At 26.1% G+C, this 14058-nt stretch overlaps 2 protein-coding genes across 2 annotated transcripts in view; one reads left to right on the top strand and one right to left on the bottom strand.

Moving 5' to 3' along the window:
- Window positions 1-5621, bottom strand: part of LOC107447561 (glycosyltransferase 25 family member) — a 23704-nt gene extending 18083 nt beyond the window's left edge. The window contains exons 1-5 of the mRNA XM_071183824.1: window positions 5294-5621; window positions 3246-3474; window positions 1905-1969; window positions 1230-1299; window positions 804-826 (exon numbers count right to left, since the gene is read on the bottom strand). Of these exons, the coding sequence (XP_071039925.1) occupies window positions 804-826; window positions 1230-1299; window positions 1905-1969; window positions 3246-3474; window positions 5294-5484 (578 nt within the window). The 5' untranslated portion in view covers window positions 5485-5621. The remainder of the gene's footprint in view (window positions 1-803; window positions 827-1229; window positions 1300-1904; window positions 1970-3245; window positions 3475-5293) is intronic.
- A 151-nt stretch (window positions 5622-5772) lies between these two features.
- LOC107447544 (dynein light chain 90F) lies at window positions 5773-11288 on the top strand. Its single transcript, XM_043045994.2, has 5 exons — window positions 5773-5924; window positions 7629-7670; window positions 9010-9133; window positions 10204-10281; window positions 11150-11288. Exons 1-5 carry the CDS (start codon window positions 5889-5891, stop codon window positions 11218-11220), a joined length of 351 nt encoding a protein of 116 aa, XP_042901928.1. The 5' UTR covers window positions 5773-5888; the 3' UTR covers window positions 11221-11288.
- Window positions 11289-14058: the final 2770 nt, after the last annotated feature.

The following is a 14058-nucleotide window of genomic DNA, read 5'->3' as shown; positions in this document are numbered from 1 at the left end:
AAAGTTTTGTCAGAAAATAAATAAAAAACTTACCTAATTAATGAAGAAACTTTTCTTTATAAATTCTTTTCAATAATAGATTGCGTTCAGAACAAGGTTACGACGGCGATCACGAAGTTAATCCCATTGAAAATAATCTACAAGAAACGATTTCAAATCGCGAAGTTGCGAAAACGAACATGTGATATAACGATATAAGGTCTCAAAAGTGATTCTGATTCTACCGCTCATCAGTCAAGGCCGTCTCAACATAACGAAACAATATCGTCTTCCACAGCGCGAGTTGGCATCGGAACGTAAGAGAAAGTCCTTGCGTGTATCGCTATATCGTTATATCGTCTTCTTCCCTCGACGGCTTAAATCAGATTTCTGATGCATCGCTTGGAATGAAAGTCGTTGTATCGGTTTGCCGATATAGGCGTTAAATCGATATGTCGCGATATATCGATTTATAGCCCAGTCCTAGTAATAACTGAATCTGATCCTCACAAATGTTTAAATTACCCTTTCAAACTATTTTAATGAATTTTTTTTTAAAAAGTAATTCTCACTCATTATCAAAATAAGAAAATAATTTGTAGATTGTAAGAAATAATTAAAGGCATGCAAAAAAACAATCCTTGTGCAAAAAAAAAATAATAATAAATAAGTAAATTAATAAACTAAAAAATAAGTGTTTATTGAAAAACAACTTAAAAGCTTTTTTCTGTAATTTAAACTGAAAATTAAGAGAAAACAAACATTTAAAGTTGCCTTTTTTTCTTCGACAAAAAATTTTTTTTAAAAAATAATTTTAAAATTACTGAGAAAATTTAATAATGTACTCCTGAAAAAAGAGAAACTTAAAATTTAACCAGTTGAGAAAAATGCTGACAAAATAAACATTTGCAATAGTAATCAGAAATAAACCTATAAACACAGATAATTTCACCAGCGTGTAATTATTATTTAAACATTGAATAAATTTTTTTAAAATGGAATATGAATAAAAAAGGCAGTATTTTTAAGGGAGGGCAGCTTATTTTTACAAAACAAGCAAAGAGACTCCATCATAAGGCAAGCAAGGCTGGCTGCCCTTCTTAAAACGCCTAGGGAGAACACGGGCTTTATTGTCAATCATTAAATATTCATTCTCAGTGAGAACTTGTGATTTGTCAGGACAATGAAAAAAAAATTTTTTTATTTAAAAACAATCATTTTAAACAATAACAATAAACAAAATAACAAACCTGTTCTGTCATACCGCACCAATAGTTAGAATAAGCTCCCAATGTTTCAAGAACAGGCGCAATTACAGTCCTAAAACAAAATGAAATATTTAATTATTGTAAAAGTGATGATACTAAAACATTTTAAATAAAATTATTTAACTTAATTTCTTATTAATCAATAAAATTTATTAACACACTTTTTTAATAACCAGATTAATCACTATTAAAATGCTTGTTTACTTAACAAGAATTAGAAAAAATATTACCTTTTTATAACTCCAAAACAACATTAAAAATTTACATCATGGCATATAAATAGATTATGCTTGTCATATGCAGCGACAATCAGAAATTATAATTTGTTATACAACTTAAAGTTATTAATAAACATAAATGAAACTAAATTTATCGATTCACGTTGGGTACAAAAGTATCATATGTAATAATGCATTTTTAAAAATTGAATTTTTATTTTTCATGAAATTATCATTCATTTATGGGTTTCATAAGAGGAAGAACTTACTGTGATATTACCTAATACAAAAGCATCAATTGTAACAAAAATAAGTCAAGTTCATTTCTAATATTCACACGTATAAAAAATTTCCTCAGCATTTCTATTAGTAAGTACAGCAGATAAAGTAAAATAAGGCAAAAGATAGGGTAAGTTATGCTTTTTAATATAATACTTACTTTTCTTCTTCAATCAATAGTTTCAAAGTAGCATTGTTCACTAAAAATACATCAGCATCTAAGAACTAATAAAATTAAGAACATTAGACAATGGTAAAAATGGAAACAAAAATTACATACAAGATAACAAGAAAAAAATATGAACACATACATATGATAATTTTAATGTTTATAAAAATATGTCAAATAAACATGAAAACATTATATACCTGTAACATATTTACAAAGTGTCCAATTATGGCCTTAATATAGGGCTATAAAAATGCTACAAAATTTTCTGATACAGAACACAATACACATGCTATATATTGTTTCTTTACCTATCATACGATTTTTTTTAAAGGTATTCTGAAATCTTATGAGATTTAGCACAAAATCTTGTCTTCAGCCTATTACCTTTTATCAATTACCATTAACTAATAAATGCACATGGTAAATAATAATTTTGAGATTAAATTATATATAAAATAAAAAAAAAGAATTATTTCCTAGTTGTTTATCAATTAATCAGTTTTGTCAATTAATCACATTTTAACTTTCCCTTATTTTTAAAAACTACAAATTTTTCTCTTATTTTGATAATGAGATAAAATTATTCTTTGGAATATACACATGAAATAGTATAAAAGGGTAGTAATTTCACAATTGTTGTGGATAAAATTAATTTATTACAGAATATTACACATATTAATAAATTTTTACGGTGTTAACTCAAAGTGCCCCTTTCAGAGAGGAAGCAACTGGCCTTTTTTTATTCCTCGGGAGAGCCCTGGTTAAAATATGCAAGGGAAAAAAAAATACAATAGAAAGTTATAAACAGAATAGAAAGATGTTGGCAATAAAAAAAAGATTTTAGACAAGAATTTTATTACTTTACATGTGTATAGATAGATTTCAGGGGGTTTACCCCCTGGTTGCAATCCCTAAAGAGTTCAATCATAGAAGTCAAACAAAAAAGATAAACAAGTCAAGGATATAATAATAAACATAAATGCATATCGTTTTTTCTTTAGAATATCAATTTTAAAGCGAGTGTTTGATGTTCAAGTAAGACTTATTAAATGTTGGCAATTTCTACTTGAAAATCAAATGAATACATAGTAAAATGAAAGAAGGGAAACTTAATGTACACAACATAAAAATGAAAAGAAAAAAAAAGTAATAATGGTTTTACAACAGTGATTATTATTAACCATGAAGGTAGGTTTAATGTAATCATTTACTTAATTATACATTAATACATTACATAAGAAATTCTGTTATTTTATTTCAAAATTCTAATATGATCAATAAATCAAACTGAAATGCAATAGCATAAATTTAAAAGACTAAAAAGCTTACAAATATATAATCAGCCCATAATTTTCTAGCTGCTTTCAGGGCACTCTCTTTTAAGCTGATGATATGATCAAAGTGAAGGGGAGACCACTCAAATACACCACTTCCATCTGGAAAGGTTTCAGGGGAATCATCAAGAATGGAATCTACGGAATGATAACTACTCTCGTATTTATCTAGCCATGTTTTAATTATGTTGACAGAATCATCAACATTATGATCACTCCTTATCCTAAAACACATAGGCTCAATAAATATAAACATAATGGATCTTTAGAAAAATATTTATTACCATAAATATAAAAAAAAAAAATCCAATTTCAGTAATTACAGTTTTTTTTTTTTTAAATTTTAACACAATCAGGAATATTTTTTTTCTTTATAATCACAGAACATTTTTATAATTATAGCAATATGTTTGTCCTCAACACAGTATTTTGTTGTCCTTGTGGCCCACTGTCAAAAAATGGCAGTATTTTTTTTTAGTTTACTTTCTTTGAAAAAAATTTATGCATAGAGACTGTCGTTTAGTATGTTTTTAAAAAATTTTCTTTTATTTTGACAATGAGGTAGAATTATAGTTTTTGAAATCTATACATAAAAAAGTATAAGAGGATAATTTAAAAATTATTGAGGATAAAATTCACTTATTAACAAACATTACACATTTTGTTACATTTTTACGATGCTAAGTGAACCCTTTGAAAGGGAGCCCTTATGGTGTTCCCTTTCAAAACTCAAAGTGCCCTTTCCTGAGAGGAAGTCCCCTGCCTTTCTTTTTATTCCTAAGCAAAATTAGTGCTTGTGCTTTAAATAAATGTAAAAAATTTATTTGTCAAATATTGGCACAGGAACTGATATTTAAATTTTCAACACTTTCTAGCTGTTAAAAAGATACCAGTGTAAGAAGGGTATCAAAAATTAATTATAACACGAGAAAATATTTGTCACTATTCCGAAGCAGTGATAAAATAATCGCTTTTCAGTGTTTTCATCTCAGAAAAAAAATGGGGGAGAATTTCTCACCCTTTCTCAAAAACAGGGTGAGATTTCAAAAAGTTAAGTGAGATTTCAAAAATTTAAAAAAAAAACGTAAAGAGACTTGAAAAAAAATAAAATTTCTTTAATTATGATGCATTTTTAACATCTTCTAATTTTTAAAGCATTGAATATTTTTGCTGCATCATCCTATGGAAAATGTTCTACATCTACTTTTTCATCAGCTATTCTCATTAGGTTGCTCAAATGCGTATTTGTTTCGTTTTGATCGCTTCTACCCACATTTGTTTCATTTTCATTTGTCCGTTTCGGAGTAGAAGATATTGGCTTTACAAGGTATTTGTCCATCTTACATTAACGAGCAAAAACTTTTAACGTCTTACATGAAGAAACCTTACCTACGGTAAACACGTGGTTGCAGAGAAATGCGTTCTGAAAGAGGTTCCATGGTTCTGAAGGATGGTGTTCTGTTGTTCTTAAAGGTTCTGAACAATACTGGTAAATAGGGAATGGGCAGATGTTGAAAATAATAAACAGGGATAATGGGGCAGATGTTGAAAATAATAAAAGATTCAGGAAGAAAAGTGAAACGGATTTTATTCTAAATGGCGCAAAAGAGAAATTTTTTTCAAAATGCGAGAAATTCGCTAATTTTGAAATTTTTTTATAGATTGCGCGAATTTCTCGCGGTAATCATTTTTTAATGCGAGAATTTAAAAAAATATGCGAGATTCTCGCGTTCTCGCGCTGTAGTGAAAACACTGGCTTTTAGAATAATATTAACGATAGGCAAAATCGCCGATTTTTTATAAGCTTTCTTTAAAAATTTTGTACGAAATTCTTGCACCACATCTTAAGATGAAAATTTTACAATAAGAATTAACATAATATCTGAAAAATTAACTTTAACGATATCAACACGATTGTCATAAGTCTTACTTTTTCGTGCAGAATCATAGAAATATGTTTTACATAAAAAATATAAAAAAATAGCTATTAATTTTTATACTTAATCAATCTATAATGACATAAAGATCAAAATACTTTTTTACCATAGGGATATCCTATCGCGTGGGTAGTCGAGTTGTTCTAAATATGCAAAAAAATAAGGCAGAGTGTGTGCCTTATTTCGTATTAGTACTGTTATTAAAACGGTGGGCAATAATGTGTCATTCTGTATTCCGGCATGACCAAAAATAATATAGGATAGAGAGATTGTGATAAAAATTAACAAACGCAACATGTGTAAATAGGTGGATCGTTTTGGCACAGTAGAAAAAGATACTTTTTTTTATTGGTCAGATGTTATTCATTACTGTCATCCGCCTTAGAAAAAAAGCATAGAAAAAAGTAAACAGAAAATAAACGATAAGCTAGCAATTGAAAATTCTTTTGCCTTAATTGAAACTTTGCTTATAGCTTACAAAACAAAAACATTGTTTTTGTCATGTTCAAGTTGCATTTTATATTTAGAAACCTTCTAAGCAATATAATCCGACAAAATATAAGTACGCTGGTTTGTAGCTTACATAGTATTAATTATAATTTTTTTTTTAAAGAAAAGATTGGCATTATGTGTTTTTTATGTCTACCGTCGTCTGCCTGATTGTTGTTTTATTTTCAGTGACATACAAATAACTATTTAGAATGGACGAAAATCTGAATTCTTTGGTCTCTGAAGAGGTACATAATTTCTTTTGTAATACCATTTTGTTTATTTGAATGTGCTTTTGTTTGTAGTATCGTATGAATTTGATGTTGCTTCTTACAACTCACCTGTCAAATATTTTTGCTATTTACAATTAGTGCCAAGAACTTTAATCTTCTCAAAAACTCTTATCCGTTTTATTTCTTAAAAAAAAAAGTTATCACATCTTAGTAAGAATCGTTGTGACAATTTTACTACAGTTACATCTAGCTTGTTTGATGAATTGCCGATTTACAATTGATCTATGAAAACACTTGATTTCGAATTATTTTGTTTTTACACTTATACACTTACAAAAATTATTTTTTGTTCTTTTAAACAATATGTGATACTGACAATTAAAAAAATATAATCCAATCAGTGAAAGTAGTCTATTAAACACTAACTTTAAAGATTACTGTGGATACACTTGCTGAATGTAACACTGACACTGCGAAAAAATTTATTGTTACCTTAAATCTTTATGGATTTTATATTCGTAAAGAAACCAAGAACACAAAGAAAATGATTGGTAGGGGATATTTCTGTATCATGATCTGTTGCGCCAAATACAATCATATTCGCGCTATTCCGAAATTACATATTGTAATTTGTATTCATGGGATTTAAAATTACTCCTCGCCATTCAAATTCAATTGATATGAAAACTAAACGTTCTGCTTCAAAGATCAGGCATCATGATTTATAAATCTAATATCGTTAAAATTTCATAATGATGTATATTGATTATTTTACTATGGTTAAATAAATGTTATGATACATATTGTAACATATATCTTGTATATGTATAGATATATATAAATGTATAGGTACAGGTGATGTTTTGTATTTACATATTACTACAAAATGTTTAAAAGGCTTTGTGTTATTATTTTTGTTTTGAACAAGTTATTATAAGTTAACAGTTATGTAGCTTAGCTAAGTCCATATAATATTCATGAATGTGCAAACGCCATTGTAAAATTTTCCAAAATTGCATAAATTTTTTTGCAGTTACTGAAAAACAAAAAATCCTCTGTTCAAAAAAAGAAGTTTACCTATTTCGAATTCCTGAGAAAAAAAAATTTTTTTAAACGCTTTTTTCTACTAATGTATACACAGTTTAAAATGACGTTAACGTTATTTAATATCATGCACCACAATTCCTATTTACGCGGTTTAAGATCCTGCATCGCGTTTTGTATTTTCACGATTTTATGTCAAATATTGTATTTTGTATTCACGCTATTTTAATCTCACTATTACAATTTGTATTAAAGTGACTTAAAAATTATGCATCGGGATTCATATTTGCACAATTTTAAAATGAAACATCTAGTCATTTTTTTAAAACAAACTCATCCCTGTGGTATGAATCATTATAGAATTCTATAAAAATTAAACATTAAAAAAAAAAAAAAAAAAAAAATCTGTAATTTTCAAACAAATTTCACCAAAATGAAGTGGCCACAGAGGGGTTGAAACTTGTTACAAGAGTTAATTGATGCATGCAGAAAGTTTTTTAATTAAGATGTGTTTACAGAAATTTTTCAGTTTATCTAAATCTGCTTAACTATAACATAAATTTAAAATAATTTTAAGATATTATGTTTTTAGGTAAAGTTAAGATTATAAAAGAAAGTATTAATTGTATATTTATTACTTATTGTAATAGTTAATGTATTTGTTTTTTGATGTAGAATACTTTTCCAGTTGATGATGTCAGCAAAATTATTAAGTCTGTGAGTATTTTATATTTATTTTCTTCTTATATTATAGTATTTTGTATAATTATTTTTCCTTACAATATTAGCTACCTATCTATTTTTATGATGTTCTTTAACATCCTTTTTCATGCCAATTGTTCATCTAATCTTTATAGAATTTTTTGACTAGTAACTAAATATCTTGACTAGTAACTAAGTATGTTTATCATAATTCATTACAACAGCAGTGATAGGTGAGCATTAAGTGTTTTGAAAATAACTTCAATTTTTTTAACTTCAATTCTTGTATATATAGATCATTCCTCATCTGTTTTATTTATTTAAGATAATAGGGTTTCTAAGTCAACAAAATTCAAAAGATCGGTAAATTATTTAATATAAAAAAAATAAAATTTAAAAAAAAAAGACAGTAAATCAACAGTAGTTAGCAATTTACCTGCTATATAAAAAATTTTTTTAGTTTAAAAAAACAAAATGAAACTTAATTAACCGAAGAATATTTGGTATAATAAAATTTAAGTTGAACTTTCTTTTTCACAAATGAAAATGCATTTATCTCTTCCACCTCTTTTTTTTTCCATTTGATATTAAGAATTAGCAAATACACTTGTTGAGAAAAAATAAAAATTACTAAACTTCAAATTCAAATGACAGGGAAAATCAATGCTATTGAATAAAAAAAATAAAAATATATTATTGAACTAGGCAAGTAATTTGGTAGATTTTTAAAGAAAACATTTATAGTTTGAACCAGAACAAAGCTTGTTAGCAGATTTTGAAATATACAAAACACTGCCTACTCTTTAAGGTATTTGCGTAAATTGAGTGCAGCTACAAAGAGTCTGCTGTTTCAAACACGAAATAACATTTATTCAGCTACTCTAATTTTCGTCCTTTGATATTAGTTTTCAAACAATTTCTAACAGTGATTGCTGTAAAATGTAGCTTTAATATAAAGTTGAAAAGTAAATAGAAACTTTCTTCTATTTGCGTGCATAAAATGGTAGGTGCAGTTTTTTAAAAATAATATCCAAATCTCTAAATCATGGATGCATGCCTGCCATCTCTCACCTCCCTATATGGAATTCTAGAATGCTATTCGCACTTAGGAAATTCTTGGATTATTGATTTTGTCATAAAATAATTGCAAGTCTGTGTGTTTTTGTCAATCAATCTACATTTTTGGCGTGTGAATTTGTCAATACACATCTTTCTTCTACTTACTGAATCATTATAAGAATATATTGTTACATAAAATAAATTTAAATGTTTCATATTTTTGTCAATTGTAATTACCAATATTCAAGTAATTAAGTATGTAGTAGCATCTTCCATTTCTTTTTGCTATTTTTAGGCAGTTGAGGAAGTAATTGAAAGAAACACTTACCAACATAGTAAAGTGAAACAGTGGTCTGACAAGATAGTGGAACAAATTTTGACAAACCTCAAAGAGTTGAATAAGCCCTTTAAATATATTGGTATGTTTTAATTATAATTTCAGATACTTTTCATGTATCTTTTTTTTTTAGAAACAGTAATTGTATCAAAATTTTAAATTATCATTTTTTAGATTTATTCACAAATATGCATTTTTTTTTTTTTTTTTAATGTTAGCTTTTAATTGTACAAGTATAAAGTATTATTTTAGGTTTGTGTCACTAAGACATACTTGCCCATTCTTCCTGATTTGTAGGAAAACTTCCTTGTTTTAGAGTTTTCTTCTATATTTTTGCTAAAAGATAAAAACTTTTTGATTTTTAATTTTATCTTTAAATTGAGTCCCATCCTCTTATTAAAGCAAAATTTAAGAGAGATAGCAAATTTTTTTCATTATTAGAGACTATTGAAGAATATCTTAATATTTTTGCACTCGCCAAAATAAATTGTTTTTGTTACAAATTGAATTTCAAATTCAGTTCTGATGTTTTAAACAAAAGAGGCAACTAATAGCTACTGATTTAATTAATTTAAGGTAATTAATAAATAATAATTCGATAAATTTCCCCCCACTTTTTATTATTTGATGTTTAAAATTGACAAATAAATGAAATAGACTAAATGGGCATTTGAGTGACATGAAATTTTTAAATTATAATTGTCAGCATGTAAAGTTTTGTATATAAATATTGATGAGAGACTTATTCTGCTAAAAGTAATTTGAAATATAATTGATTTTTTTTTAATGTTTACTGATTTAAATAATTCTTCATTTGATATATAGCTGTTGAATTTAACCTTCGTCTTTGCATTGCAAATTAATTCTTTCTTTATTGGTATGAAGCAGAATGGTTTTACGTTTGTGGCTACTAGCTTTTTCACAATTTCAAAACTATGTTGGTTTAAACAGGGTAACTAAACTTTAATTATAGCTACCCTATGTACCACCTGTTCATTCATTTATGTTATTTTTTTTAAATAAAGATTGGATAAAATAATTAAAAAGTTAAGTTTAGCAATAATTTTATTTATGAGATAAATAAATGTAATTGTAGTAATAAATATTCTGATGCTAAATAATATTAATTTAATTTTCTTTTATTTATTCAAGCTACTTGTGTTATAATGCAAAAGAATGGAGCTGGATTTCATACTGCAAGCTCCTGTTTCTGGGATAATGCTACTGATGGTTTGTATAACTTGTTATGTATTTGTTTCATTAGCTGCTTATTTTCCTATTCATTAAATAATTAGCATTTTATTAAAAAATATTGTGTATCAAAGTTCATACCAAATGCAATAGTACGCCTCATGCCAATTTAAATTTCCTGATTATCCTGCACATGGCATAAAATTGCTTTTAAGATTATTTTTTACTATACAAATAGTTTCAATAATAAAAAAATTTAAAAATCAATATTAAGTATTTTGTTAGTATCATATATANATAAATATATATATTTCATTTATGTTATTGCAATTGGGAAATTTTTTTGTAAACTCTAAATCTTATAACTTATCTTCTACTGTGATCCTTTTTCTCTGAATGATTTCAATCATGACAGTAAAAAACTGGAGAAACTTTTAAAAAAATATTTTACTAAAAGATTTAAAAAATAGTTTTATTTATTTATGGGATAGTCAAAATCTAAAATAACATCAAATGCTGCTTATCCTTAGTCTAGCTTAAGAAGTTATCAAAAATTAACCCAAACTTATTCTTGTTTCATTTCATCAAAGATGATAAAACATTACATTTTTCCTCCTCTCACCCATTCACTGCTCATTTACTCAACTGTAAAATAACTCTTAATTTGAATTTGCATTTTTTAAAATAGTTCGATTTATAGTAAATTTGTATTTTATCAGAAATTTTCTATGGGAAATTTGGCTAATTTACTGGCTAATAATTTATAGTCCTTAGCGCAGGCCTTGTATATATGGATAAATTTTTTTTCTATGTCATATCTACTTTTAAGGAATAATAGTGTTAAAAAATGAATGAAATTTGTCAGTTTGTTAAAACCATTGTAACTATTTAGTCTTTTTTCTTTTAGGCAGTTGCACTGTGAGATGGGAAAATAAATCAATGTATTGTATTGTCTCAGTATTTGGTTTGGCTATATAAATTACATTTCATATTTGATTGTACATATTGTGATTAACTTATATTGAATAAACTTGTCTTTAGAATTATTTGTTGCCTCTGAGTTATTTATTTAGTCAAAAACTATGCTCAAAATTTTTTAGTCAAAAACTATGCAAACTATGCTTAATATTAAAAATCTTGATCAATCAACAATCATTTGGTCACAAAATAGTAAATAAATTTAAAAATTATGTTTTTCTGGTAGTGTTTATTAGGTACTGTTTTCAACACCATGCCTTTGAATGCAATTAATCTGTAACTAAAAACTTTTTCTGTGTTTTCTCATTCAAATTTTTACATTCACAATAATTTTTATTCAGTTAATTTAAAAGTTTTCACTTAAATTCAGAAAGTCAATCATTTTATCATTATTTTATACACCTTATAATTTACTTTAATAGAAGTCCTAATTGGAAGCAATTGAGCTGAAAAACTGAGAGAATCAAAATTCAACTTTAGTAATTTTTATAAATCTTAAAAAGTGCAGTGCACACTACAAATTAATCAGTAATGGTAGAATTTTTCAATCATCTACATTTTCTTTTCAATATAGTGCTTTAAGTTGAAGTTGTATTAATTGCATACTTTAAGTTCTTAAAAAGTTAAAAAAATGTCACGTTTTAACTGCAACTAACTAAAAAAAGAATCTTAGTAAAATTTTAAAAACTGGTAACTTAATTATCATAAAGCATGGCAATTTGAAATATCTGAACTGCCATTGTTTGACCTCAATTAATGGATTTAAAGTTTTAGCCAATTAGCTTTAAGCTTGTATACACATGATTAGCTCATATAGCTTTTATTTGGTTATTTTCTTGGGCAAACAAAAATTGTATAAAAAAAATATTAAGTTTGAAAAAGTCAAAAATCAGAAAGAAGAATTGTGGTAGAATCTCAAGCCAATTTATTGCCAAAATATTGCTTTGGGATCTGGTTTCCAAAATATTTAGGACTTAGATATAGTTATTAGATTTTATCCTAGCCAAAAAGGCCAATTTTTTTTTAAAAATTGATATAATAATTTAAAGAGCAGCAGAAATAAAAAAAGTGATTTGCTTTAATTATTTTTTTTCTTTCAAAGATTGCAATAGTATATATGGAGCAATAAGTAGCAATTTTGCACTTTTGAAACAGTTGAGAGCCACAGCTTTAAAATAGTTATATATAATAATTTTAAACTACTTAGAATTATAATTTGTAAGTTAATTTTTTTATGCTACATAGCTTTATGAATAAAACTAATTCAACTAAAATTACCAAATTTCTCTACTTCTGGAACAAAACATATAATTATTATTATTTTGAAGAATCTAATGTAGTATTATAGGATTTGGCTTGAATTTTCAGAAAAGTTTATTCAGAATTTATAGTACAGCTAGGATGAATTGGAGCTAGATTGAAATAGGCTTGCAGTACTTTTAGGCAAAAATTTCTGGTTTTATAGTAAATAATTAGAATTGAAACATCAATTTCATCACTATAATTAATAATATTTCAGCTCTTTAAATAATAAAACTCTCAAGAAACAAAAATAAAAATGCTTAGTAAATAAACTTTGTCTTTGAAAAAAATTAAAAAGGCAAATGTTGTTAATTAAAGTAATTGTATGTAGAAAAATTTCCATTATTATAAATTTATTCAGTATTGTAAAACTTAAAATAAGTATCAATATATTTTTGTTTCTAATGTAATAAATTTAAAAAAAGAAACAATGGTTAAACTATCTTGCTAACTGATTTTTCTTTTTAATTTGTTTTATATTTTATTCCAAACTGAAACTAAACAATACATAAAAAAATGATTTTAATGGGAAAACAGAAGTTAAAGCTTAGATAACTAAAAATTAAAAATGAAATAATATAAATATGACGATAAAACTTAATATTTTGACCTCTTAACTTCTCTTTAGATCTTAGTTATATTTTTTTGTGAATATTGAAAGGAATTAATTTTGAATAGTTCAATACTTCCTCGTAAAAAGCTTTTTTTTAAAATTTTATCTTGCAGTGCACAATATATGTTCATAAAAAGGATTTATAACATTTGTGCATACCAAGGTTTTATTTTAGAAAATTATAAGTCAAAGTTCTGCAGAAATATCTTTCAATTCATATGACATGATTTGAAACATGAAAATATCTTTCCTAACTGTAATAGAAAAAGGGCAAAAGATATGCAAATTTGCAGTGGAAACTTAGAATGCTGGACTCCCGTTTTACGCTGAGATTTTTTGCTGACTTTTTTCGCGAAGTGCAAAAAGTCTTTATTTTTATATTTTGTAGAATTTTTGAAAATCCTTCATTCAAAATTGTATTCTTTATGTTGTTATCAAGGAATTCTTATTAATTTTCTTTTTAAAAGTCAAATTAAAAAAATTTTTGGAAAGAAATTTTGACAACAATCAGTTGATCTGAGCCTTGGAACAAGTCTTCCCTCCTTTGATTAGGGTCTTGTTTAGATAGATTATTTATGAGATAATAGTTTTTTTTAGATTATATCAGTTGTGAGACTGTCCTGTCCTAAGAATTTTGCGAATGATTGCTTGTAATTTCTAGTTGTTAAATATTTGTAATTAATTGCTTTTGCTGTCATTATGACTTCAGTGTATGATTCTAATTTGAATATGTCACAGAGCTATTAGATATAAAACTTGTAACGGTGATGGTTTCATCTGAATAGCTATTTATTTTATAAGCTTAAGTATTACACCTTGCATAATTTTAGGTTGCATAGTTAGGTGCGCAATTTTTAATAAATTTCATCATAAATTTTAGTTGTATTTTTTACTAAACAGTCATATGTGAAATAAATTTAAAT

The sequence above is a fragment of the Parasteatoda tepidariorum genome, chromosome 7, assembly GCF_043381705.1.
Source record: "Parasteatoda tepidariorum isolate YZ-2023 chromosome 7, CAS_Ptep_4.0, whole genome shotgun sequence".
In the NCBI taxonomy this organism is placed as follows: domain Eukaryota; kingdom Metazoa; phylum Arthropoda; class Arachnida; order Araneae; family Theridiidae; genus Parasteatoda; species Parasteatoda tepidariorum.
Note: the sequence above shows the minus strand (reverse complement) of the source record. Positions and strands in the feature narration are given on the sequence as shown.

Coding starts and splice junctions, on each gene's coding strand:
- LOC107447544 (XM_043045994.2), top strand. CDS start 5,889: ATGGACGAAAATCTGAATTCTTTGGTCTCTGAAGAG. Junction 5,925..7,628: donor ATTCTTTGGTCTCTGAAGAG/GTACATAATTTC, acceptor TTTTTGATGTAG/AATACTTTTCCAGTTGATGA. Junction 9,134..10,203: donor TAAGCCCTTTAAATATATTG/GTATGTTTTAAT, acceptor TATTTATTCAAG/CTACTTGTGTTATAATGCAA.